Here is a 24,831-nt window from a genome sequence, read left to right as displayed (position 1 = left end):
TACTCAATCAAGGCTCCACCTCCCCCTTAAAGTCCCCCAGGTTAAAAAACAACAACACTCCTAAGTATAGTAGGCCAAAGCCTCCCAGGAGTCACCTGCTTGAAACAGGCGGCAAATAAATTTAACACCCATTATAAACCAGGGCCAAACATGGAAGCCAGCCCGAACTGCAGTTCCCGACATGCCCCGCGCGCGGCGACGAGACGCCGTGACCTTAACGCGCGTCGGCGATTACGCAACGTCGGCAAGCGCGCCCGCCCCCCCTTGGCGTCGCCTGGCAACGGCCTGCCAACAAGATGGCGGCGCTCCGCTCCTGAGGGATGAAGCCCCAGGCGAAAGGCAGGGAGATGCCGCTGCCCCCGCTGCCCCCGCTACCCCGGTCGCCGTCGCCCCTGTCATCGCAGAGCAGCCATTCGTATCCGGACCACAGCCTGGCCTCCCTGGAGGACCGCATGGCCGTGACGCGGTCCTGGGTGGCGGCGCCTTCCGTCACCTTCTCGCTTCTCCGCACCGGCCAGGACGAGCGGCCTCCGCGGAGCCAGGAGGAGGAGCTGCAGGAGACCGAGGAGGAGGAAGAGGAGGAGGAGGAGTCCACCGAGTCGGAGCCCGAGCTGGAGCCCACGGAGGAGGTGCGGCCGCTGCTGCTGGTGGTGATGGTGGTTTGGGGGGGGCGCTACTAGGAGATTTACGGGAAGGGGGAGTTTTGGGATCGCGGAGGCATTACGGTAACGAGGAATGGCTTATTGCTTATTGGGGCTTTTGGAAGGGCGCTCCTGTACGGAGAATTACGGGAATGGGGGGGGTGTTTTTGGAAAGGTGCCTCTACACGGAGCATTACGGGAATTGATAAGGGGGCTCTTATTGGGAGATTTACAGGAGGGGCTTTTTGGGAAGGGCGTTCCTATACAGGGCATTATGGGAATTGAGGAGGGGGGCTCCTGAGGGGAGTTGGGTGGATTGGAAAGGGGCCCCTACACAGAGCATTATGGTAATGAGGGGTTTTCTTATTAAGAGATTTACGGGAGGGGCTTTTGGGAGGGCGCCCCTATACGAGGCAGTACAGGAATTGGGGAGGGGGCTCTTGGGAGATTTACGGGATGGGCTTTTGGAAGGGCGCCCCTATACGGGGCATTACAGGAATTGGGAAGGGGAGGCTCCTGAGGAGACCTGCGGGGGGGGGGGGAACTTTTGGAAAGGTGCCTCTACACAGAGCATTACTACAGGGAATTGATAAGGGGGCTCTTATTGGGAGATTTACGGGAGGGGCTTTTGGAAGGGCAATAATAACAATAGCAACAATAATAATGTAATACTTGGAACTGCTTCCATTCTGCCTTGAATATCTGTAACACCATCAAACATCCAGATTTGCCAGGTAAGGACTCAGTAGGTGAACAGAGATGCCAAACCCAGGCTGAACCTCTGGTTGGCTGTGCCATGATGATGATGATGAAGGAGAAGGGGGGAGGAGGAGGAGGAGGAGGAGGAGGAGGAGGAGGAGGAGGAGGAGGAAGGAAAGGAGGAGGAGTGGAGGAGGGGGGGAAGGAAGAGGAGGAGGAAGACTGCCCTCTGCTCACCAAGCTACAAGTGGTAAATCTTGCATTTGGATTATTTTCCCTCTGCCCCACCCTCTGCCCTTCCTCTCTTGCATGCCTGCAGGTGAAGTTTGACGGTATGTTGAACGAAGGCACAATTGCCGAAGCCCTCCACACCTTGGGACGTTCCGCCTCCGGCACGGAGCGTGTCTACCTTCACCTGTCACTTTCGGTGAGTTTAGGAAAACTTTGTCCCCAGCATAGTCACTAAGGTCACTGAGATGTTGGCTAGGCTACTCCCATTGAAACACTGAAGCACAATAGACGCAGAATAATAAAAATGAATACTCTGAAGAAAAGATACTATAACCATAAAAACAGGAAAAAGAAAAAGAAGAAGTTAGTCGAAAGGGGGAAAAGAAGAAAAATGATTAAAAGTGGAATTTGTGAGAGCCCAAGAGAAAATGGATAAAAGAGGAAGGGGGGGGGGGAAGAGTTACATTAAAGTTAAGAGTTACATTAAAGTGTTACATTAAAGGGAATAGTAGTATGTTTGGCATTGTTATTCAACTGATTACGAAATAAAGAACATTTAGTATATTGTTAATTGTAGAAATTTTTTTGAAGAAATGCTCTCTAGGTCAAAACATAACTAGAGGATATATATTGTTTATAGTAAAACAGACCAATAGAGAAATATGAAATGATCATTTGGTGCCATTTTTGAGGGGGCAATTGAAGATATTGTTTATGTACCATATTTTTCGGAGTATAAGATGCACCTTTTTCCCTCAAAAAAGATCTGGGTGCATCTTATACACAGAATGCAGCATTTTTTTGTCACTCGAAACCCCGCCCCCTTCACCAAAACGGCCATGCATAGCCTTTAGGAGGCTTTCAGAGAGCTCCTGGGGGTTGGGGAGGGCAGAAATGAGCGAAAAACAGACTGTTTTCCGTTTTTGTGAAAAACGGCCCGTTTTGGGGAGGTTTGCAGAGTGCAAAACTTTTTTTTTTCAATTTGCCTCTTCAGAACCTTGGTGCATCTTATACTCTGAAAAATACGATATTCAGAAAAAATGAGTATTAAAAAAAAGGAAAATAATGGAAGAAAATAATTTGGCTGAAAGGGAAAACCAAGCTATGATGTAAAATGGATTGTGTAAAAGGAGAGGATGTAAAATCCGGTCAACACTTTGTCACTATCATATGTGTAAAGTTGTATTAAAAACATAGAAAAAACTTTGGGAGGAAAAAGAGGAAGAAACGCTGACCATTCCGACTCTGTCCACTGAGAGCAGGATTTTGAACTCGGTGGGTGAGTCCTCGGGGTCTCCTGCAGAAGTTCTCCAGGAGATCGACCGGAAAGATCCCCTGACCCCTCTCTCCCCCCCTTTTTATTCCCCGCAGGATTATCTCTTGAGTGACATCCATGTCCTTTGCAAATACATTCATCTCGAAAAGCTCAATCTTTCCTACAATAAAATCAGCGGTACGTCAGCTCCACCGCTACTAACCCCTTGAAGTGGTCGGCCATTGGACAGGGAGTCCTCGACTTACGACCGTTCATTTAGCGACCATTCAAAGTTGCAGCAGCACTGAGAAAAAGGGACAGATGACCGGGTTTCACACTTGGGACCCTTCCAGCGTCCCCAGGGTCACGTGATCGATTCATATGCTTGGCAACTGACTCGTATTTATGACAGTTGCTTTGTCCCGGGGTCATGTGATCCCCTTTTGCGACCTTCTGACGAGTGAAGTCAAGGGGGAGATCTCAATTCACTTAACAACCGTGTTCCCAACTTAACAACGGCAGCGATTCATTTAACAATTGGGGCAAAAAACAAAAAGGTCACAAACATGGGGCAAAAACTCACTTAGCAAATGTTTCACTTAGCAGCAGAAATTTGGGGGTCAATTGTGGTCATAGGTCAAGGACTACCTGAACAGAACAGCTATTTTCATGCAGCATTCAAGGGCATTGGGATGATCCCGGGGGACAAGGCACAGAGGCAACACAGCCAGCTGATAGTTCGAACTCCCCTTTATTGCTCCAACTTTCCCCCGCACACTAGCTCCCTCCCTCCCTCTCTCACACACACACGCATACACCCCTCCAGCAGCCTCTGGCTGCAAATAGTCCAGCAAAATGCCTTTAGCACGAAGGCTTCAAGGAGAGAAATCCAGCAAGGGAAAGGAAGAAGGCAGCAGTAAGGCAAGAAGTCCAGCGAATACCAGACATCGACAATAACACACAAAGCTCCACGTTTCTTCCCGACAGGCACTCCTCCCCATGGTGTCTCCTTAAGTCTCAGTCCCCAGGTGTTCCTTGTGAAGATGGCCAGGGCGCTCTCCTCCTGAGTAGATGAGTCAGTCTGCGCTGTTCGTGCCTTCTCTCCGCTCTCCATGCTCTTGGATCAGGAGGAGGCACGTGTTGCTCGTTGCCTGAGCTCCATCACGCCTAATCTCCACTGCCTGCCCTCTCTTCCCCCCCTCTCTCGGTCGTCCTGTCCCTGTTCTTCCCTGCTGGCAAGCCGTCCCAGACTCAAGGGACCCTGAGCTGCCTTGTCCTGCCCTCTTCCCCATGTCCCTCTGGAGCCAACGAAGCTGCCCCCCTCATCCTCCATCGGCCCCAGCTCGTCATCCGCAGACCCATTCAGATCCAAAACTAGAATTAAAATCAGACCAGCCTCAGTTGCACGTATCTTTTTCTATATCCCTCCTCTCGTTTTTCTTTTTAGATCTCTCTTGCATCAGTTACATGCCTTACCTGTTGGAACTGGATGTCTCCCATAATGCCCTAAGGACCTATTTTGACTTCAGACCACCCAGGAATCTCCAGGTGAGTTGCAAAACACTGCTGTGCCTGAGTGTTTTGGGCTCACACACACAACCCGTGCAGTTAGCTGGCCAGTCAAACTGCCTTGTTCAAAGCATCATCTTCTAGGAGATGACCGGGCTGAGGCTGTGGGAGGGGTCAAATGCATCATTAGTCATGAGTCCCTTCTGCACCCACCAGAGATTTCAATCCAGCCTGTGAATTCCTTCTACTCTTATCTACTGCCAATTTCCTCTGGCTGTTAGTAGTTCAGATTCTTGTAGAGAGCTTAAGCTTGCAAATCAATCTTTAGGCCCATCTGAAATGCTTGGATCTCCTGATTTCCTTGGCGCTTGACACTAAATGGAGAAAATGGAATTTTTGATCTTTTTCATAGATCGGCTGCATTTATCTTTGCAGCTTGAAGCACTTAAAACCTTTGTAGAAATTTATAGGATTCCTTCCTTTCTTTTTCTCTTTCTTTCTCTCTCTCCCTCTCCCTCCTTTTCCCCTTCCTTCCTTCCTCCCTCTTTCTTTTTTTCTTTCTTTCTCTTCTCTTCCTTCCTTCCTTTCTTTTTCTTTCCTGTTTTTCCAAATTATCCTGAATTGAATTGATGATGGTGACTGGGCTGCGATATAAGACAGCAATAGAATAATTGTATCTCACAGTTGAACAGTGAGGCCTTGGTACTCTCTGAGTTTGGTGGTTTCCTTGCAGACATTTCATGACCCAAGTAGGTAACGTCATCAGGGCTACAGGGGAGTGGGGTTTCTCTCTGTTTATACATTGGTGGCTTGCCCTGTCAGTGTTGTTAGAAGTGGTTTTGGTCATTCTTTAATTAGGTTGTTGTTTACTGTTTGTTGTCTGAGTTGCCGGTTTGATCGGGGTGTCCTTAATTGTTGGCCTAGTGTTAATCTTGGCATTAAACTCTGCTTATTTCAGTGCCGATTGCTAGCAAGGTTACGCTTAGACTTCTTGTTTCCTTTTCAGCTATGTGCTTAACTCTCTCAAATGGTATGTAAACGTTTTCTACCTCATTGCGCCTGTTGATGGCTGTTTTGGTCAGAGTGCCAGCTTCCAGGAATTCTCTGGGGATTTTGGACTTGGCTTTCACTTGGATGCTCACAGTTTCCCTGTTGAAACTATGGTCAAGTCATGTGTTGCACACATGTTTTCCTCATGTCTTCCGACTGCTAGTTGGTTAGGACATCTTCACGTATCCTCCTCCATTTTTTTGTTCTCTTTCCAGGTGGCTAATTTTTCCCACAACGACATTCCACAAATGAAAAACCTTTCCGATTATCAGTCGCTCACAAAGCTCATACTGGACAGTATCCTTTAAAAAAAGAAGAAGATGCATTTAGAACAGAGCAGGGAATTTGTCTATTCAAAGCCCTTCCTTGGATCCCAGTAGATTCCCAATCCAAGCTGCCTTTTTTAAAAGAGGATTTTTTTTTATTAAAAAGAAAGAAAGGAAGGAAGAGGAAGGTTGCAAGCTGTACAGCAAAGGCCACAGCAGTCCCTGCAGCCTTTTTAATTGCAGCAATTAGCACCCTAAACATCCTGATAGGGTGAAGTTTTAATTGGCCTTCCATCCATTGGACATTTTGGGACCGATCAAACCTACTTATGACGGCCGTTGTGTGAAATGCTCATTCACCCCAGCCCTTGTGTTACGAAACCACTCTTAAAGTACAGGTAGTCCTCATTTTACGACACATTGGAGCCCAACATTTTCATCGCTAAGCAAGACGGTCGCTGAGTTTTGCCCCATGATACGCCCTTCCTTGCCGCAGTTTTCTGTGGCAGGATTTCAGATTTCGGTTGCTAAGCAGGGCAGTTGTGAAGCGAGCCTTGCCTCGATTTTATGACTTTTCTTGCTGTGGTTGTTAAGCGGATCGCTGCGCTCGTTAAGTTAGTGACGTGGTTGTTAAGTGAATCCGGCTTCCCCATTGACTTTCCTCGTCAGAAGGTCGTAAAAGGGGATCCCTGCAACCGTCATAAATTGAGTCAATTGCCAAGCGTCCGAATTGTGATCATGGGACCAAGGGGATGCTGCAACGGTCGTTAAGTGTGAAAAACGCTCCTAAGTCATTTTTTTCTCTGACATCGTAGCTTTGCATGGTCACTAAATGAATCATTGTAAATTTGGGGGTTGGATTTGCTACGAAATTCCTCTAAAGGCCTCCCCAAATCCAATTATTTTTAAAAGCTCTTTTTTATCCAACTCTACAAAAAAGTAATGTTTGCAGTGTGGCCAGAACAGATGTTCAAAGCCCCTTTCTTTATCCAGATAATCCTCAACTTACGACACTTTGTTTAGAGACCGTTCAAATTTACAATGGCATGGGGGCGGGGGGGGGGGGGAGATGCAACCGTTTTTCATACTTACGCCCATAGCTGCATCCCCAGTGATCAAAATTCAGACGCTTGGCAACTGACTCCTATTTATGACGAACGTCCCGGAGGTCACACGATCCCCTTTTGCGACCTTCTGACCGACAAAGCCAAAGCCGGATTCACTTAGCAACCGCATCACTAACTTAACGACTGCAGAGGTCCACTTCACAACCACAGCAAGAAACGTCATAAAATTGAGGCTGCCTCAGATTCTCAACCGAAATCTTGAAATCCTGCCACAGGAAGCCGGATTCACTTAACGACCGTGTGACGAACTCAACAACCGCAGTGATTTCACTTCCCAAGCACGGCGAGAAAAGTCGTAGAACGGGGCCCGAATGCCTTGAACCGATGTCTCGCTCGGCGACAGGAATTTCTGGCCGTCGGAAGACGAGGACTGCTTGTGAATTCCTCAGAAATCCATGTTTTTTCTGCAGTCATGCTCTTCCTCCACCCTACAGCCTCCCTAGGCCTCCGTGACTGTGCATATCGTGCGCCAGGAGATGCATTGACGTCATTTTCCTTCCAATTGTCCTCCGACGGGGACCAATCCTTCGGCAACGGCTCCCTTGGAAACGTTTTTCTGTCTCCGGAGCAGAGAGCCATATCTTGGGAGAAATTCTCCTGGCTTAAACAGGCTTTCACGTGTGTTTATTGCTTTTAATCCCCGGTTTGATACTAGCCTCCTTTTTCTCAAACGCAGAAAGAATAATATGAGTGCTTGAAGGGGAATCATTTATCAAGCACCTGTTTCCCCTCTACTCAAAAAGGCTCTACACAGTGAAGTCAGTAAATAGAGACTTGGAAACTTCAGCCTGTTTCCAATTTCAAGATGGAAAATATTTAAAATATTAGATTACAGAATAACAAGGATAGACTAGAAGATTAGATTAGAATAGAATAGAATAGAATAGAATAGGGAATATAATAGAAATAGAATAGGATAGAATAGAATAGAATAGAATAAGGAATAGAGTAGAATAGAATAAGGAATAGGATAGGATAGGATAGGATAGGATACAAGAGAAAAGAATAGAATGCAGAATAAAATAGAGACAGGACAGAATAGGAAAGAATAGAATAAGGAGTAGAGTAGGGCAGGATAGAATAGAATAGAATAGAATAGAATAAGGAATAGAATAAGATAGGATAGGATACAAAAGAAAAGAATAGAATGGAGAATAGAATAGAGACAGGACAGAATAGAATAGAATAGAATCAGAGTTGGAAGGGATCTTGTAGGTCATCTAGTCCAACCCCCGCTCAAGCAGGAGACCCTACACCATTGCTGACAAATGGAAGTCCAATCTCTTCTTGAAAGCTTCCGTGATGGAAGCTCCCACAACTTCCAAAGGAAACATTGGTTAATTGTTCTCACTGTTAGGAAATTTCTCCTTATTTCCAGGTTGAATCTCTGCTTGGTCAGTTTCCATCCATTGTTCCTTGTCTGGCCTTTGGGTGCTTTGGAGAATAGCTTGACCCCCTTCTCTCTGGGGCAGCCCCTCAAACATTGGAAGGCTGCTATCCTGCCTCCCCTGGTCCTTCTCTTCCCTAGACTAGCCAAGCCCAGTTCCTGCAACCGTTCATCGTATGTTTGAGCCTCCAGCCCCCTCATCATCCTGGTTGCTCTTCTCTGCCCTCTTTCCAGAGTCTCCACATCTCCACAAAATTGGATCCAATATTCCAAGTGTGGCCTTACCAAAGCTTTACAGAGTGCTATCAGTCCCTCCCTTGAGTGAGGTACGATGCACAGTGAAGTCAGTAAATAGAGACTTGGAAACTTAACTGTCTTTTTAATCCCAAGATGTAAAATATTTAAACTATTCTTCCTGTGCAGCTTCCCCTCCTGGGAATCCCAAGTTAGTTGCTCCAAAAGGCTCAAGACCAACATTTAAACGGTATCTAAATGTTGCTTAGATACCATCAACATTTGCTTAACCTCCTGTTTTACTGACTTTATTCTTATTTCCCCCCGGGATCATCAAAGCTCCTGATGCACAAGCAGGTAGCTTTCGACTTAATTGAGCCCAAAGTTTCTGTCGCTAAGTGAAATATGTATTCAGCAAGTTTTACCCCATCTTACGACTTTTTTTGCCACTGTTGCTAAGCGAATCGTTGCAATTAAGTTAGGATGGCAATGATTTGCTCGACAACTGAGACAAAAATGGGGTAAAACTTCCTTAACAAAGGTCTCACTTAGCAATGGAAATTTGGGACTTAGTTGCGCCCGTAAGTTGAGGACTACCTGTACCAAGCTGGAGCTTTGGTCTCTCCAGCCCAATATTGTTATATTTTCCTTGTGTGTCCCCCCACCTCAAGTTTCAGAAAAGAATCTTTCCTGGCCTTACCTGGAAGGTAAGAAGATTAAATTTACAGAATAACGGAGTTGGAAGGGACCTTGTAGGTCATCTAGTCCAACCCCCCATCCAAGCAGGAGACCCTACACCATTCCTGACAGATGTCAATCCAGTCTCTTCTTGAAAGCCTCCAGGGATGAAGCTCCCACAACCTCTGAATAACAGAATAATAACAGATTAACACAGGTTAGAAGGGACCTTGTAGGTCATCTAGTCCAACCCCCCACCATTCCTGACAGTCGAGTCTCTTCTTGAAAGCTTCCAGATGAAGCACCCACAACTTCGGCAGGCCTGCTGTTGCATTGCCTGGGGGGCAAAACTCTTCTCTGTAGGAACAAATCTCATTCCAGCCGTGACTAATGGGCTCTTCCAGTGGATAGAAGAAACAAGGAAGAGTGGAGCTCCCCAATCATCCAGCACACGGTTATCCAATGCTTCTCCAAAAAGGCAACCGGACTGTCTCGTTTTGTTTTCCCCTGAAAAATGTTTCGCTTCTCGTCCGAGAAGCTGCTTCAGTTCGAACGTTGGCACGGAAGAAAGTTCTAGAACTGACGCTAGAACTGAAGAAGCTTCTCGGATGAGGAGCGAAACCTCTTCAAAAGAAAAAACCATTAAGTTCAGTTGCCTCTTGGAAAAAAATGCGCCTTTGGGGCAACCATGAACTGGATGACGGAGAATCTCCACAGACTTTGACCAAGAAGAAGCTTGGCGAGGGTGCCCGTTGCCCATCGTTCGCTCAAGTCAACCTCTCCCTCAGGTTCTCTTCAGTCCATGGAGTTGTTCTCCCCAAGTCCTTCATCCGTGAGCTTTGACCTCATCCAGGTGGCCGTTTCATTTCTTTTAACTCTCATGCCGACGTGCAGATAACAGCATCGAGGAGATCAGGGGCTTGGAGAACTGCCACAACCTGACCTACCTCAGCTTGGCGAACAACAAGATCAAAGCCATTACCGGCTTGTCAAATTTGCCCCTCAAAACTCTCTGCCTGGTGAGTTTTCATTGGTTGCCTGAGATGGACTTCTCTCCGGATGTAATATGTTGGGCTGTCGTAAACGATGGTGGGGTTTGAAGCCCTACATCAAAGGTGGAGAACGAGGGACCTTGGATGACTCGTGGACTTCAACTCTCAGAATTCCTGAGCCAACATGGCTGACTCAGGAATTCTGGGAGTTGAAGTCCATGAGTTATAATGGGGGCATAGCCAACATGGCTGACTCAGGAATTCTGGAAGTCCGTGAGTTATAAAGGGGGCATAGCCAGCATGGATGGCTCTGGAATTCTGGGAGTTGAAGTCCGTGAGTTATAAAGGGGGCATAGCCAGCATGGATGGCTCAGGAATTCTGGGAGTTGAAGTCCACGAGTTGTAAAGGGGACCTAGCCAGCATGGATGGCTCTGGAATTCTGGGAGTTGAAGTCCGTGAGTTATAAAGGGGGCATAGCCAGCATGGCTGACTTAGGAATTCTGGGAGTTGAAGTCCGTGAGTTATAAAGGGGGCATAGCCAGCAGGGCTGACTTAGGAATTCTGGGAGTTGAAGTCCGTGAGTTATAAAGGGGGCATAGCCAGTATGGATGATTCAGGAATTCTGGGAGTTGAAGTCCAAGTGTCATCAAAGGGCCATGATTCCCCACCCCTGCCCTTCCCTTTAAGAATCCGGGTTTATTCTCAGTTAATTTAAGGACAAGCATCACCTGGACAAGATGGGCTTGGACGTAATTCCACCCTCCGTTTTGCAGTGTAGGGAGATATAGACAACCCTCGACTTACAACACTTCGTTTAGTGACCATATAAAGTTACAAGAAGTGACTTATAGCCATTTTTCACACTTACCATTGTTGCAACATCCCCGTAGTCCCACAATTAAAATGGAGACGCTTGGCAACTGGCTCGTATTTATGACGGTTGCGGTGTCCTGGGACACATGATCCCCTTTTACCACCTTCCATCCATTTGTTCAGTGGGTTTTGTCCCATTTTACGACTTTCCTTGCTGTATTTGTTAAGTGAACCACTGCAGTTGTTGAATTAGTCACAACGTGTCTAATTCATTATGTCTCTCTGCCTTTCCCCTGGACTTCACTTGTCGTAAGGTTGCAAAAGGGAGATCGCGTAACCCCTGGGGACAACGCGACCGTCATAAATATGAACCAGTGGCCAATCCATCTGAATTTGGATCACATCACCCACGGGGACGCCACAATGGTTGTAAGCGTGAAGAACGGTCACAGTTCCCCTTTTTCCCCCCAGTGACGACGTAACCTTGAGTGGTTGCTAAATGAACTCTTGTGAGTCGAGAACCCCCTGTTTATAAAATGATGTGGGATGACCCAAGCAATGTGGGTCCTTGATTTGTGCTTGGATTTCACCCCCCCCCCCCCCCCCAAATAAAACCCCTGTGTTTTGGATACTGGAGGCTGATGATTATTTTGGCAGCAATCGAACCAGATCCAGAAGGCGGTTGGCTTGGAGAAACTCAAGGTCTTACAAGTCTTGGATCTGTCTGGCAACCAGATCAACAGCTTGGAGGGTCTGGAAGACCACCTGCTCCTGCAGGACATCAACCTGGAAGATAACCAGGTAAGATGGACACAGGAGCCCAGGAGAGTCCTTCTCTTTCGGATATGGGGGGGGGGGGTGAAGGAAAAGAAGGGAGAGGGAGCTACTTTAAAAATGTGCTTGAGAAAATGGACTCTGTAAATCGGACACACCCATTTTTGAGTAGCTATTGTTTTGCATAGTTTGTTACGCAGCTGAGCCATCATCTATCTAGCCATCATAGCTTTGTTTATCCATCCATCATCCATCCATTTATTCATTCTATCATCTATCATCCATCCTAGTATATAACCAACCAACCATCCATACTCTATCTATCTATTATCTATCCATCCATCCATCTTTCTATCTATCATATATCTATCTCTATTTAGTTCTATATCATTCTATCTATCTATATCTTTTTATCTATCTCTATTTAGTTCTATCTATCACTGTCTGTCTATCTATCTATCTCTAATGCCTGTCTATCTCTTTGTATCATGTCTGTTTATCTCTTGTCTGTTTTATCATGTCTGTTCATCACTTTAACGTCTTTATTATGTCTGTCTATCTATCTATCTATCTATCTATCTATCTATCTATCTATCTATCTATCTATCTATCTATCTCACATACATACATACATACATACATACATACATACATACCCAAAACCCCATCCTCAGCTGCTAGAAATCTCAAACCTTCCCTAGGAAAGTTTGGAATGTCTCAGGAATGTCTGTCCTAAGCCTTTCCGGTATAATTTCAAACATAACTTCAGAGCAACCTTCTCCCAACCCAAGATATTTCAGGATTACGATGCCCAGGACTCTCATCCAGCAGCCTCCACATCTGGGGGGCCTCCCTTGGGGGAAGCTCAAAAGCCATGAGGGTTAGAAACCTGAGTTTCTTGGTTCTTTTTTGTTCTTTTCAGTTTTCTCCCTGCGCAACCGAGATGAGGAAAGTCTTACATGTCGCCTGCTGCCTGATGGGGCTGCTGCTTCCCTCCATCCCTCCAGGGTTTTGAAGCCTTCTCCTCCCTCTTTTCCTTTCGCCCATTCTGTTCTTCTTCTCGTCCTCAGGTGTCTGAACTTAGCGAGCTGGAATATATTGAATCTCTGCCTCTGCTGAGAGTGTTTAACCTGTTGAAGAATCCCGTTCAGGTGAGGAATGAAATATTGGAACATGGCAAATTTTTATTACTCTAACGCATGGGTGTCCAAACTTGGCAACTTTAAGACTTGTGGACTTCAACTCCCAGAATTCCCCAGCCAGCTCTGCTGGCTGGGGAATTCTGGGAGTTGAAGTCCACAAGTCTTAAAGTTGCTAAGTTTGGACACCCCTGCTCTAACGTCATTTAATAGGACGATTAAGGGACAGGCAATAATTTGAGGTCGCGTCTCCTAAAAGGAGCAGGAGAGGAAGCAGAGTCGCTTTAGATAGTGAGATAGCAATAGCACTTCGATTTTTTTACAGGTAGTCCTCGGCTTACAACATTTCGCTTAGTGACCAAAGTTTCAACGACACTGAAAAAAAGGAGCGTAGGGCTGTTTCTCACACGACCGTTGCAGCATCCCCACGGTCACTTGACTTACATCCAGATGCTTGGCAACCGATTCACCTTTATGACGGTTGTGGTGTCCCGGGGTCACGTGATCTCCTTTTGCGACCTTCTGACCAGCGAAATCAAGGGGGAAGCCAGATTCACTCAACGACCACGTTACAATCACGGCAGTGTGTTAACAACTGCAGTGATTCATTTAACAATGTGAATTTTGGGCTCAGTTGTGGTCGTGAGTTGAGGAGTACCTTTATACTGCTTCACAGTACTTTGCAGCCCTCTCTAAGTGGTTTACAGAATCAGCATGTTGCCCCCAACAATCTGGGCCAAAAACAGGGGGGGGGGAGGCTGAGAAAGAAAGAAAAAGAGAGAAAGAAAGAGAGAAAAGAAAGAAGAAAAAGAAAGGGAGGGAGGGAGGGAAAAAGGAGAGGGAGGAAGGACTACAAACCTGGCACTAGACGCAGTTTCAGAGGATAATCCAGGGCTGGAATGGACCTGGAGGTCATCTAGTCCAACCCTGCTCCAGCAGGTCATTGTTAAAGTGAGTTTCGGTCTTTTGATCCCCCGGTTACATGACTACATAGCCACGCCCACCCAGTCACATGACACCCCCACCAAGCCACACCCACAGAACCGGTAGTAAAAAAAAATTGATTTTACTACTGGCCGGAAGGGACCTTAGAGGTCTTCTAGTTCAACCCCCCCTGCTCAAAATGGAGATCCTACACCCAGTTATACCAGTTATTAGGTATAGCCTATACCCAAACTATTCTCCAAGGCACCTGAGAGTAGAACAAGAAGCAATGGGTGGAAACTAATCAAGGAGAGAAGCAACTTAGAACTGAGGAGAAATTTCCTGACAGTTAGAACAATTAATCAGTGGAATAGAAGTTGCCTCCAGAAGTTGTGAATGCCCCAACACTGGAAGTCTTTAAGAAGATGTGGGATATCCATTTGTCTGAAGTGGTGTAGAGTTTCCTGCCTAGGCAGGGGGTTGGACTAGAAGACCTCCAAGGTCCCTTCCAACTCTGCTATTTAAAAAAAGGTTGTTATGGGAACCAGGCTTTCCCCTTGACTTTGCTTGTCAGGAGGTCGCAAAAAGGAGGATCACGTGACCCGGGGACACTGCAACCGTCACAAACACAAGTCAGTTACCAAACGTCTGAATTTTAATCACATGACCTTGGGGAAGCTGCAATAGGTTGTAAGTGTGAAAAAAAATGGTCATAGGTCCCTTTTTCCAGTGCTGTCGTAACTTCGAGTGGTCGCTAAGCGAATTGTTATAAGTCAGAGACTTCCTGTACCCTCTTATTTCTGAGCGTCTCTTCCTTCTCTGCGTCCCAAAGCACGCGAGGATCAACTGATGAAATAACTTTTCCTCTGTTAGCCTGAAATCCAACAAAAAAACCTGAGACGAACCCATCTCTGCCTTTTCCTCAGGACCAAGAAGATTATTGGCTCCTGGTGATTTTTATGCTGCTCCGTCTGACCAAACTGGATCACAAGAAGATCTCCGTGGAGGAAAAGGTAAATGCCCCCACCTCAGAAAGATGGATGGCTGAACCTTGAGCTGGTCAGAATCGAACCGCTGGCAGAGTTAGCCTGCAGTACTGCCTTCTAATCTCTGCGCCATCACAGATAGATGATAGATAGCAATAGCACCTAGGCTTATATACTGCTTTACAGTGCTTTTAAAGGCCTCTCTAAGTGGTATACAGAGTCAGCCTCTTGCTCCCCAACGATCTGGCTCCTCATTTTACCCACCTCAGAATGATGGCTGACTCAACCTTGAACCAGTCAGAATTGAACTTTCATTCATTTTCATTTCATTTATTAGCACTTATATACCGCCCCCTCTCCCGAAAGGGACTCGGGGCGGTGTACAGTCCATATTAAAAAACACCAAATAAAATACATGTATGCATAGGAGGAGGATAAAATAGGCCAAAACTGTACAGCTAATAAATAAACAATATAAGAATTTAAAAAATCATACAATTTATGCACTATCCCTCTAAAAACCCATAAAAAGTATATGCCAGGGGGGCAGACGTTGTAAATTATGCCAAACCAGCCAGTCGGAACAGGTGTGTCTTCAGTTTCTGTCGGAAGGAGCGGAGGTCAGTAGTGGTTCTAATGTCGGGGGGGAGGTCATTCCAGAGGGTTGGGCCCATCACAGAGAAGGCCCTACTCCTCGGTGTCGCCCGTTGGCATTGCCTCGTGGACGGCACCAGGAGAAGGCCCTCCCTGTGAGAGCGGATTGGCCGCAGGGATGTGTGCGGGAGGATGCGATCCCGCAGGTAACTAGGCCCTATGCCATGGAACTGATAGCAGTGGGCAGAATTTGCCTGCAATACTGCAGTCTCACCACTGCACCACCATGGCTCTTCCTTCCTTCCTTCCTTCCTTCCTTCCTTCCTTCCTTCCTTCCTTCCTCCCTCCCTCCCTCCCTCCCTCCCTCCCTCCCTCCCTTTCTCTTTCTCCCTTCCTTAGTACTTACCAATAGCACTTAGACTTATATACTGCTTTACAGTGCTCTACAGTCCTCTCTAAGTGGTTTATAGTGTCAGCCTCTTGCCCTCAACAATCTGGCTCCTCATTTTACTGACCTCAGAAGGATGGAAGGCTGAGTCAATCTTGAGCCGGTCAGGATTGAACTGCTGGCAGTGGACAGAATTTGCCTGCAATACTTCACTCTAACCACTGCACCACCACCTACCTTCCTTCCTTCCTTCCATCCTTCCTTCCTTCCCACTTAGCAATTGCATTTAGACTTATATACCGCTTCACAGTGCTTTTCAGCCCTCTCTAAGCTGTTTACAGAGTCAGCCTCTCTTGCCCCCAACAGTCTGGGTCCTCATTTTACCCACCTTGGAAGGATGAAAGGCTGAGTCAACCTTGAGCCGGTCAGCATCAAACTGCTGGCAGTCGGCAGAAGTTAGCCTGCAATGCTGCATTCTAACCACTGCGCCACCCTTGTGAGTTGAGGACTACCAGCCGACATCAGTGAGTCTTGTGAGTCCACTCTGGGAGGAGTTTGACTCTGTTGCCCCCGAGGATTTAGACGGGTTGCGTGGACGGCTGCGACCCACCACATGTTCAATGGACCCGTGCCCCTCCTGGTTGGTACTGGCATCCTGGGAGGTGACGCGAGGCTGGCTTCTGGGCCTGGTAAACGCCTCATTGAGCGAGGGTTCCTTGCCGACTGCCTTGAAAGAGGCGGTGGTGAGGCCCCTGCTCAAGAGGCCTTCACTTGACCCAACGGAGCTAGCTAATTATCGTCCAATCTCCAACCTCCCCTTTTTAGCGAAGGTTGTCGAGAATGTGGTGGCGCAGCAATTTCCACGTCACCTCGACGAATCCGTATATCTAGACCCGCGCCAGTCCGGTTTCCGACCCGGGCACAGCACCGAGACAGCCTTGGTCGCGTTGGTGGATGATCTCTGGAGGGCCAGAGATAGAGGTTGCTCCTCTATCCTGGTCCTATTAGACCTCTCAGCGGCTTTTGATACCATCGACCATGGTATCCTACTGCGCCGGCTGGAGGGGATGGGAGTTGGAGGCACCGTTTTACGGTGGTTCGGCTCCTACCTCTCCGGCCGGATGCAATATGTGTTGACTGGGGGGCAGAGGTCAACCCCGAGGCCACTCTCCTGTGGGGTGCCTCAGGGGTCGGTCCTCTCGCCCCTTCGGTTCAACGCATACGTGAAGCCGCTGGGTGAGATCATCCGTGGTTTTGGGGTTGAGTACCATCTGTACGCTGATGATACTCAGTTGTACATCTCAACCCCAAGCCACCCCAACGAGGCTGTCGAAGTGATGTCCCGGTGTTTGGAAGCCGTCGGGGTCTGGATGGGGGACAACAGACTCAAACTCAACCCCTCCAAGACTGAGTGGCTGTGGCTACCGGCGCCTCGGTTCAGCCAGTTGATCCCATCACTGGCCATAGGGGGCGAACAATTGCCCCCTGTGGAACGGGCGCGCAATTTGGGTGTCCTCCTAGACGCCCGGCTGTCAATGGATGACCATGTGGCAGCCGTGGCAAGGGGGGCGTTCCAGGTTCGCCTGGTGCGCCAATTGCGCCCCCTTCTGGACCGTGATGCCCTACGCACAGTCACTCATGCACTGGTGACGTCTCGCCTGGACTACTGTAACGCTCTCTACATGGGGCTTCCCTTGGGACGCGCCCGAAGACTGCAGCTAGTCCAGAACGCAGCCGCGCGGGTAGTCATGGGGAGTACTAGGTACTCCCACGTAACACCTCTCCTGCGCGAGCTGCACTGGCTACCTGTGGTCTTTCGGGTGCGTTTCAAGGTTCTGATCACCATCTTTAAAGCGCTCCATGGCATAGGGCCTAGTTACCTGCGGGATCGCATCCTCCCACATACATCCCTGCGGCCAATCCGCTCTCACAGGGAGGGCCTTCTCCTGGTGCCGTCCACGAGGCAATGCCAACGGGCGACACCAAGGAGCAGAGCCTTCTCTGTGATGGGCCCAACCCTCTGGAATGACCTCCCCCCCGATATTAGAACCACTACTGACCTCCGCTCCTTCCGACAGAAACTGAAAACACACCTGTTCCGACTGGCTGGTTTGGCATAATTTTAACGTTTACCTCCTGGCATACACATTCTTACTGGTTTTTAGAGGGATATTGTTTTAAATTTAACTTGATATTTTAAACTTTTGTATTGATTTATTTATTAGCTGTACAGTTTGGCATATTTTACCCTCCTCTTATACATGTATTTATATAGTTATTTCTACGTTTTAATCTGTTGTATTTTGGTATGGACTGTACACCGCCCCGAGTCCCTCTCGGGAGAGGGGGCGGTATATAAACGCTAATAATAAATAAATAAATAAATAAATAAATAAATAAATAAATAAATAAATACCTGTAGGCATAATTGACCCACATTTTCCCTTTTCCTTACTGGGATCAGGTCGCCGCTGTGAACAAGTACGACCCCCCTCAAGAAGTGATGGCTGCTCAGGACCACATAACTCACATCATGTACAGCATGATGCAACCCCAGCACATCTTCAACAGGTGACCACCTCCTCCTCCTCCTCCTCCTCCTCCTCCTCCTCCTCCTCCTCCTCCTCCTCCTCCTGTCACGAAGTAGGCCTTCTACAGCCTTTCCTCTCCTCTCCTTCTCTTTCAAAACTGGAAATGTGGAAATTCCAGGTTTATTCTTAGAAAATCTATTGGGACTTTGGAAGGCTTTGACTGTTTGAAGTTTTAAAGCTTTTTGGTTTTTAACCCACTCTTTTAATTTTGAAAGAAGACCCTGGTTACATTGCATAAAATCACATCGGTCCGTGGTCTACTACGTAACCTAACGGAAGTTCATCTACTACAATAATGAGAACTACTCACACAAGGGTTTCGTTGTCCAATGTCCTTCTTTGCCCATCTCAGGAACCTCATCAAGGTTCTACATCTCTTCTCCTCCTACAGTACCCTGCCCAACCTCGATACCCCCTACCCCATGTTGGTCTTGACTGGACCGTTGGCTTGCTGGAAGCGAGAACTTTGTCACAGGCTTTGTCGGAAGTTCAACAACTATTTCAGATACAGGTAGGAGTCCTACACGTTTGGGAACCTTTGAGGAGTTGGTGGAGGCAGACGTACTCAAGGAGGGGGGGGGAATAGTAGAAAGGGAGCACGCTGCAGTCTTTTCTAATGAATCTAGTTTTCTCATTGCCCACCGTGTTGGGTTAAAAGAGGGAATAGGGGGCTCCTTGGTGCTCTTTTAACAGCTCCTTCTCTTTCTGCTTTGCTTCCTTCTCAGCCCCTGTCATACCACCAGGAGTCCTTATTTCGGAGAAGAGAACAGATTAGACTACTATTACATATCTCAGGAGGAATTTGACAAGATGGTGATCACGGTAAAGGGGGAATCAGTCTTTTGCAGAGTAACAAGGGAAGTTATCTGCAGATCCCAGCCCAGGTGTCAGGGTTCCAGATAGCATCCAAAAGTAAATCAGAGTCCGAGGCAAAGGATTCCTCAAAGTTCCAATTTATGAAGAGAGCCATGTTGGCAAATCTGGGAAAACCCGAATCTGAAAGTTTCCCAGTTTTCCCCACCCAGTTGAAAGTTCAAGATCTTGCCCCCACACCCACAAGTCCATCCCGTGGTCCAGTCTCCCACTGCCATGCTGGCAGTTCCACCCATCCAGTTACGGTCAGGTGCAGAGGTGCAGAGAAGAAAGGATGACCTTGGCTTTCTAGAAGGAATTCTGTTATGGCTACGTATCATCTAACTCCGTACAATCCCCCCCCCCCCATTTTCCCACCATAGAAAAGTCATAGCAAAATAATAGAAAGTGTGGCAGGGCAAAGATTCAAAAGAAAAGATGGCTGCAGGCCTGACGCCAGGTCCCATTTGGGGTGGACAGAAGGATGGGACTTTTGGGCCTTCAGAGGTTGAAAAAATCTAGAAAGTTTGCTCTCTTGTGTGTCCGTCTTCCGCCTGCGTTGTCGTAGGTTGGTAACAATTGGAGGATTCGAACAGGTGTCTTGTAATCTCAGCTGATGGGAAAGTTTGGTACAACAAAGCTGATAGAAGAGAATAGGACAGGAAATGGGACGCTGGGCCCCTTGGCACTCTCTGAACTCGGTTGTTTTCTTGGGCATGTTTTATGACATAACCAGGTCACATCATCAGTGCTCTCCTCTAGCACTGATGATGTTACCTAACTCGGTCCTGAAACGTCTGCGAGAAAACCACCAACGCTCAGAGGACAGCAAAGATCAGCAAGGGAGCTTTGCGGAGGGAGGAGGAGGAGGAAGAAGGGGAGATGGGTTGTGGGGTCCTTAGTGCTCTCTGAGCTTAGTGGTTTCCTTGCAGACGTTTCCTGATCCAACTAGGTATCATCATCAGTGCTAGAAGGGAGAGGGATTTGGAGGGGGGGAGGATTGTGACTTCCTTGATACTCTCTGAGCTTGGTTGTTTCCTTGCAGACGTTTCATGACCCAACTAGGTAACATCATCAGTGCTAGAAGGGAGTAGGGTTTGCGGAGGAGGAGGGGATGGAGGAAAAGGGAGGAGGAGGAGGAAAAAGAGGAGTCTTTTTGTGAGGTCCTTGGTGCTCTCTGAGCTTGGTGATTTCTTTGCAGACATTTCATGACCCAACTAGGTAACATCATCAGTTCTAGAAGGGACTGAGCAAACCCTACTCCCCTCTAGCATTGATGATGTTACCTAATTCGGTCCTGAAATGTCTGCAAGAAAACCATCAAGCTCAGAGAACACCAAGGACCCCCAGAAGAGGATAATAAGTAGAAAATATAAAAACTATGATGTGCTAGAATCCAGGCAGGGCTCATTCTGAATGCTCATCCTTTGCTATTTGCTTCACCCAGGCTTCCATTTTTGTTTTTGTTTTTTTTTTCCTTCTCATTTCAGGGGAAATTCATCGTCACTTTCAAATATAACGGCTTCTATTATGGGCTGAGCCGAGAGATCATTGAAACCATCGCTAGGGAGGGTCTGGCCACCTGCATGCATTTAGATATAGAGGTAGGAAGCCCCCTGGCCTGGCGGCAGAAGCATTTTCAGGGCGGCGAGGCTTATGCACTTGGGTTTAAACTGTGGTCTGGTTCAAAGGAAGCAGGAAGGTCTGGAGAAGAATCCAGAGAACGGAGAGGTGGAAGGTAAGACTCCTGCGGCGGAAGGAGGGAAGAGAATTGTGGGAGAAAGAGGGCAAAGGGGCTAAAAGAGCCAGCAAACTCCCGTGAACCTATCTTAAAGCAGGGCTTCTCAACCTTAGCAACTTTGAGGTAGGTGGACTTCAACTCCCAGAATTCCCCAGACAAGCAGGCTTTAAGATAGTTGTGCCAAAAGTGCTTTTTCAAGAGGCAACTGGACTAGTTTTTCTTTGTAGACATTTCACTTCTCGCTCGGGGAAGGGAAGGATTTATATTCCCTGCAGAAATCTAGTCATTTGCATCCATTAAGAAAGTTGTCGTAAACCACAAAGGTAGAATATATATGCTGATATGGAAAGCTGTAAAAGTATATTATATGGTTAAAGAAAGAAAGAATGTCGGTGAGGCCACATGGAGGTTTGTCTGAGTCCTCAGGGTCACCTGATGGGGGCAAATGGTTGTGGAGCCTTCTTGGGACTGCTGAAAGGACTTGCATTGTGACTGTACAACAACCAGCCAGTCTGCAAGTTCGGCCGAACCATTAGGGAGGATTGCCCTTGGTTCTGCAAGCCGGTAGTAAAACAAAAAAAGCTTCCAACAATTGTGCAGCTCAGCTGTGAGCCACGCAATCATGGGAAACCTTTCACCCCCGCCGGCGAACTGGCAGGGACAAAATGCTTTTAAAATCTAAAAAAATAGCATCCGACGATCACACGGCTCACAGTGAGCCGCGCAATTGTCAGAAGCTATTTTTTAAAGCTATCAATACCGGGTCATGCCCTTTGGATGGCAGGGAGCACCAGCCGTCTTCCCGCAGTTCATCAGTGAGGTGCGGCACGAATGTCTGTATAAGGGTGTACTCGTGTATTTGGACGATATCCTCATATGGAGCATCTACAGAATGTTGGCTGGGGAATTCTTGTTGCTGAAGTCTTCAAGGTTGAAAAAACACTGTGTAAAGAAGATGGCTTACTGAGATTTATAGACTTTTTAATGTGGCTCAGCCACATAGTTTGGAGAACCCAAACCAAGCACCTTTGGGTTTTTTTAATCTTACGCATTTCTGCATTGAATTGGTCCTTGGAGTTATTTAGTAACTAAAGGTTCCCCACAGTTAAACTTATACTTTCTCTCTGTGTGTGTCTTTCTCTCTCACTCTCTCTCTCTCACTCTCTCTCAAAGGGTGTCAGAAGTTTGAAGAATTCCTACTTCAAGCCACGATACATCCTACTGATTCCAGTGAACAAAGAGAAATATGGGGGTCACCTCCGAAGGATGGGCTTGTTCAGCAGACCGGAGATCGAGGAAGCTCTCCGTAGGGTGGACATGTACACCAGAGTGAATCAGGATTTCCCAGGCTTCTTCGATGCCGTCATCAATGTAGGTCAGTCTGTTACTTTATAAACTAGGTTTAAAGCTAATCCTAACCAGAAGGATCACAATGAAATATCCATTGGAAGCAAATGCAAGTGGACCTCAGGTTGCACAGTTAACTGGCCCTTAACCCACAACTCTACTGTGGCTCTTTCTCAACTTTGATAACTTGAAGAGGCATGGGCCAACTCCCAGAATTCCCCAGCCAGCATGATTTATGATGGGTGGGGCTTCAATTCCCAGAATTTCCCTGCTAGCATGATTTATGATGGGTGGGACTTCAACTCCCAGAACTCCCTGGGCAGCATGTTTTAAGATGGGTGGACTTCAACTACCAGAATTCCCCAGCCAGCATTTTGGGAGTTGAAGACCTCCCATGCCATTTGCCAAGCACCCATGTAGGGATGCTATGTATATCATAAGTACAAAAACTGGCCATAAGTCACTTTCTTCAGCGCCGTTATAACTGAACAATCACTAAACAAGTGGTCGTAAGTTAAGGCCTACCTTGTTTTCCCAAAAATAAGACCCAATGGGAAAATAAGCCCTAGCATGACTTTTCAGGATGCTCGTAATATAAGCCCTACCCCCAAAATAAGACCCAGTTAAGATCGACATCAGACGGAGGCGTTTAGTGCTGTATTTTCCCCAAAATAATAAAAATGAATATAAGACCCAGTCTTATTTTGGGGGAAACACGGTACTTAGATGCGAGATTATGAGAATGATCTGGGCTGCCAGAGGCTGCATCTTCTCCCAGCCTTGACCAAAACTCTTCTCTTCTTCTCCCAAAAAACCCTCTAGATGATTACGACGAAGCCTTCTCCAAACTTAGCGGTCTTCTGGAAGAGTTCCTGGGGCTGGTGCAGCCTTCTGAATCCACAGCCACGGTTACTGCAGCGGATGGCAAATACCTTTCAGGTATTAAACACGGCTGAATCCTACAACTCCCACAATTCCTTGGAAGGAGAAAGTCTCATTGGGAAAGGAAACTTGGTGCCTAGAGCCTCCCTTATATATACAGCTTCTTAAAGTGACAGTAACCCTGCTGACTCATTCTCATTTCATCATCTCTGTTTACAGCCTTACAGCAGCTGGTCAGCTATTAAATCACCATTGCCTTAACAATTTATTTATTAAAACCTTGGAGGGTGGCTCTTTAATATGAACCTTTGCATTAAGATGGTGAATTGGGAAAGGGATATGAACGGCTGGATATAATGGAAAGCTGTGATGGAAATACAAGAATTTGTGTTCTGGGACAGAGGGAGACACTAGAAAGGGGTGGGATTAGAAAGACCCATAGACCAGCTGGCCAGCACACGCAGGGCTGTTTTTTGATGTTTTACGGGCCGTTTTCAGGCCATTTTTGTCCCCCAAAAAATGACCTTAAAAATTGCCTGAAAATGGCTGGAAAAATGATGTGATTTTGGGCCATTTTTGGCTGGTTTTGTGGCCATTTTCCAGGCCATTTTCAGGCTGTTTTTAGCATGAAAAACAGCCAGAAAACAGCCAAAAATGGCCAAAAAATGGCCGCTCTCAAAGACCAACATGCCGGATACCAGAAGAGCAGCTGGTAACGATGTGTGTGCCCACATAGACGGCCCTTCGTGCCACCTCTGGCACGCATGCCATGGGTTTGCCCTAAACCATGCCAGAAAATAGCTGTCCAATCTCTTCTTGAAAACCTCCAGTGATAAAGCACCCACGATTTCTGAGGACAGAGCCGTTCCAACCCATTATCTGCTGTTTGTTTTTAGTCCCCAGCAAGGAGGCACCTGCAGTTCTGAAAGTCAGCGTCCGGGGGACTGACGGGGTCGCCCCCTCGCCCACTCCCAACGAATTTATGGATTCTTCCGCCAAAAATTACTCCGCCAAAATATCAGCCCAGCTTTCATCGCAGAAGACTCGGGTGGTAAGTAAAAGACCAGGAACATGTTTTGAGCGATTAGTGAAACACAAAGTTATGTTAATCCGAACTGGACACTTGGAAGCACCTACGCTTTGAAGTCCAGATGGATTTCCAGAAATGTCCCAAAGGTTCTTCTGACCCTAAACACGACAAACCCTCTGAAGTAATTCATTTATTAGGACCGCCGGCAGCCCCGGCAAAAAGTTTCTCTCTCACTATAGGCTAACAAGTCCCTCCGGCAGAGAGATGAATAGTTGTCTGCCACATCTATTCATCTCCGCCCCCTGCCTTTGATCCCCAGAGCTCAGGTGGTGCTTCGCTAGCAGTTTTGGCTCTTTCGTCCCAAGGACCAGCCCATAGATTTCCACTGCTCTTCTCTCCTCTGCCTTCTGCACATCCACAGGTCAGGCACTCAGGGATCTTCCGTCCCAAGGACGCGAGATTTCCACTGCTCTCCTCTCCTCTGCCTTCTGCACATCAGGCACTCAGGGATCTTCTGTCCCAAGAACCAGCCCATAGATTTCCACTGCTCTCCTCTCCTCTGCCTTCTGCACATCTGCACATCAGGCACTCAGGGATCTTCCATCCCAAGGACCAGCCCATAGATTTCCACTGCTCTCCTCTGCCTTCTGTGCATCCGTGCATCAGGCACTGGACCCAGCTGTTCCTCCTCTTCCTCATC

At 47.3% G+C, this 24,831-nt stretch overlaps 1 protein-coding gene across 2 annotated transcripts in view; it reads left to right on the top strand.

Annotated features, from left to right (window-relative positions):
• The first annotated feature begins 265 nt into the window (after positions 1–265).
• The window catches only part of LRGUK (leucine rich repeats and guanylate kinase domain containing), a 34,884-nt gene continuing 10,318 nt past the window's right edge, over positions 266–24,831 (top strand). For both annotated transcript variants that reach the window (XM_081957616.1, XM_081957617.1), the window contains exons 1-16: positions 266–629; positions 1,660–1,767; positions 2,943–3,024; positions 4,274–4,374; positions 5,601–5,682; positions 9,972–10,096; positions 11,541–11,684; positions 12,728–12,808; positions 14,647–14,733; positions 18,153–18,259; positions 18,671–18,790; positions 19,005–19,101; positions 20,622–20,735; positions 22,046–22,247; positions 23,042–23,158; positions 23,998–24,152. In XM_081957616.1, the coding sequence (XP_081813742.1) occupies positions 321–629; positions 1,660–1,767; positions 2,943–3,024; positions 4,274–4,374; positions 5,601–5,682; positions 9,972–10,096; positions 11,541–11,684; positions 12,728–12,808; positions 14,647–14,733; positions 18,153–18,259; positions 18,671–18,790; positions 19,005–19,101; positions 20,622–20,735; positions 22,046–22,247; positions 23,042–23,158; positions 23,998–24,152 (2,031 nt within the window). In that variant the 5' untranslated portion in view covers positions 266–320. The remainder of the gene's footprint in view (positions 630–1,659; positions 1,768–2,942; positions 3,025–4,273; positions 4,375–5,600; positions 5,683–9,971; positions 10,097–11,540; positions 11,685–12,727; positions 12,809–14,646; positions 14,734–18,152; positions 18,260–18,670; positions 18,791–19,004; positions 19,102–20,621; positions 20,736–22,045; positions 22,248–23,041; positions 23,159–23,997; positions 24,153–24,831) is intronic.

This window comes from Natrix helvetica (assembly GCF_964273705.1).
Source record: "Natrix helvetica genome assembly, chromosome: 6".
NCBI lineage: Eukaryota > Metazoa > Chordata > Lepidosauria > Squamata > Natricidae > Natrix > Natrix helvetica.
The sequence above is the reverse complement of the archived record's forward strand: the minus strand, read 5'-3'. Positions and strand labels throughout refer to the sequence as shown.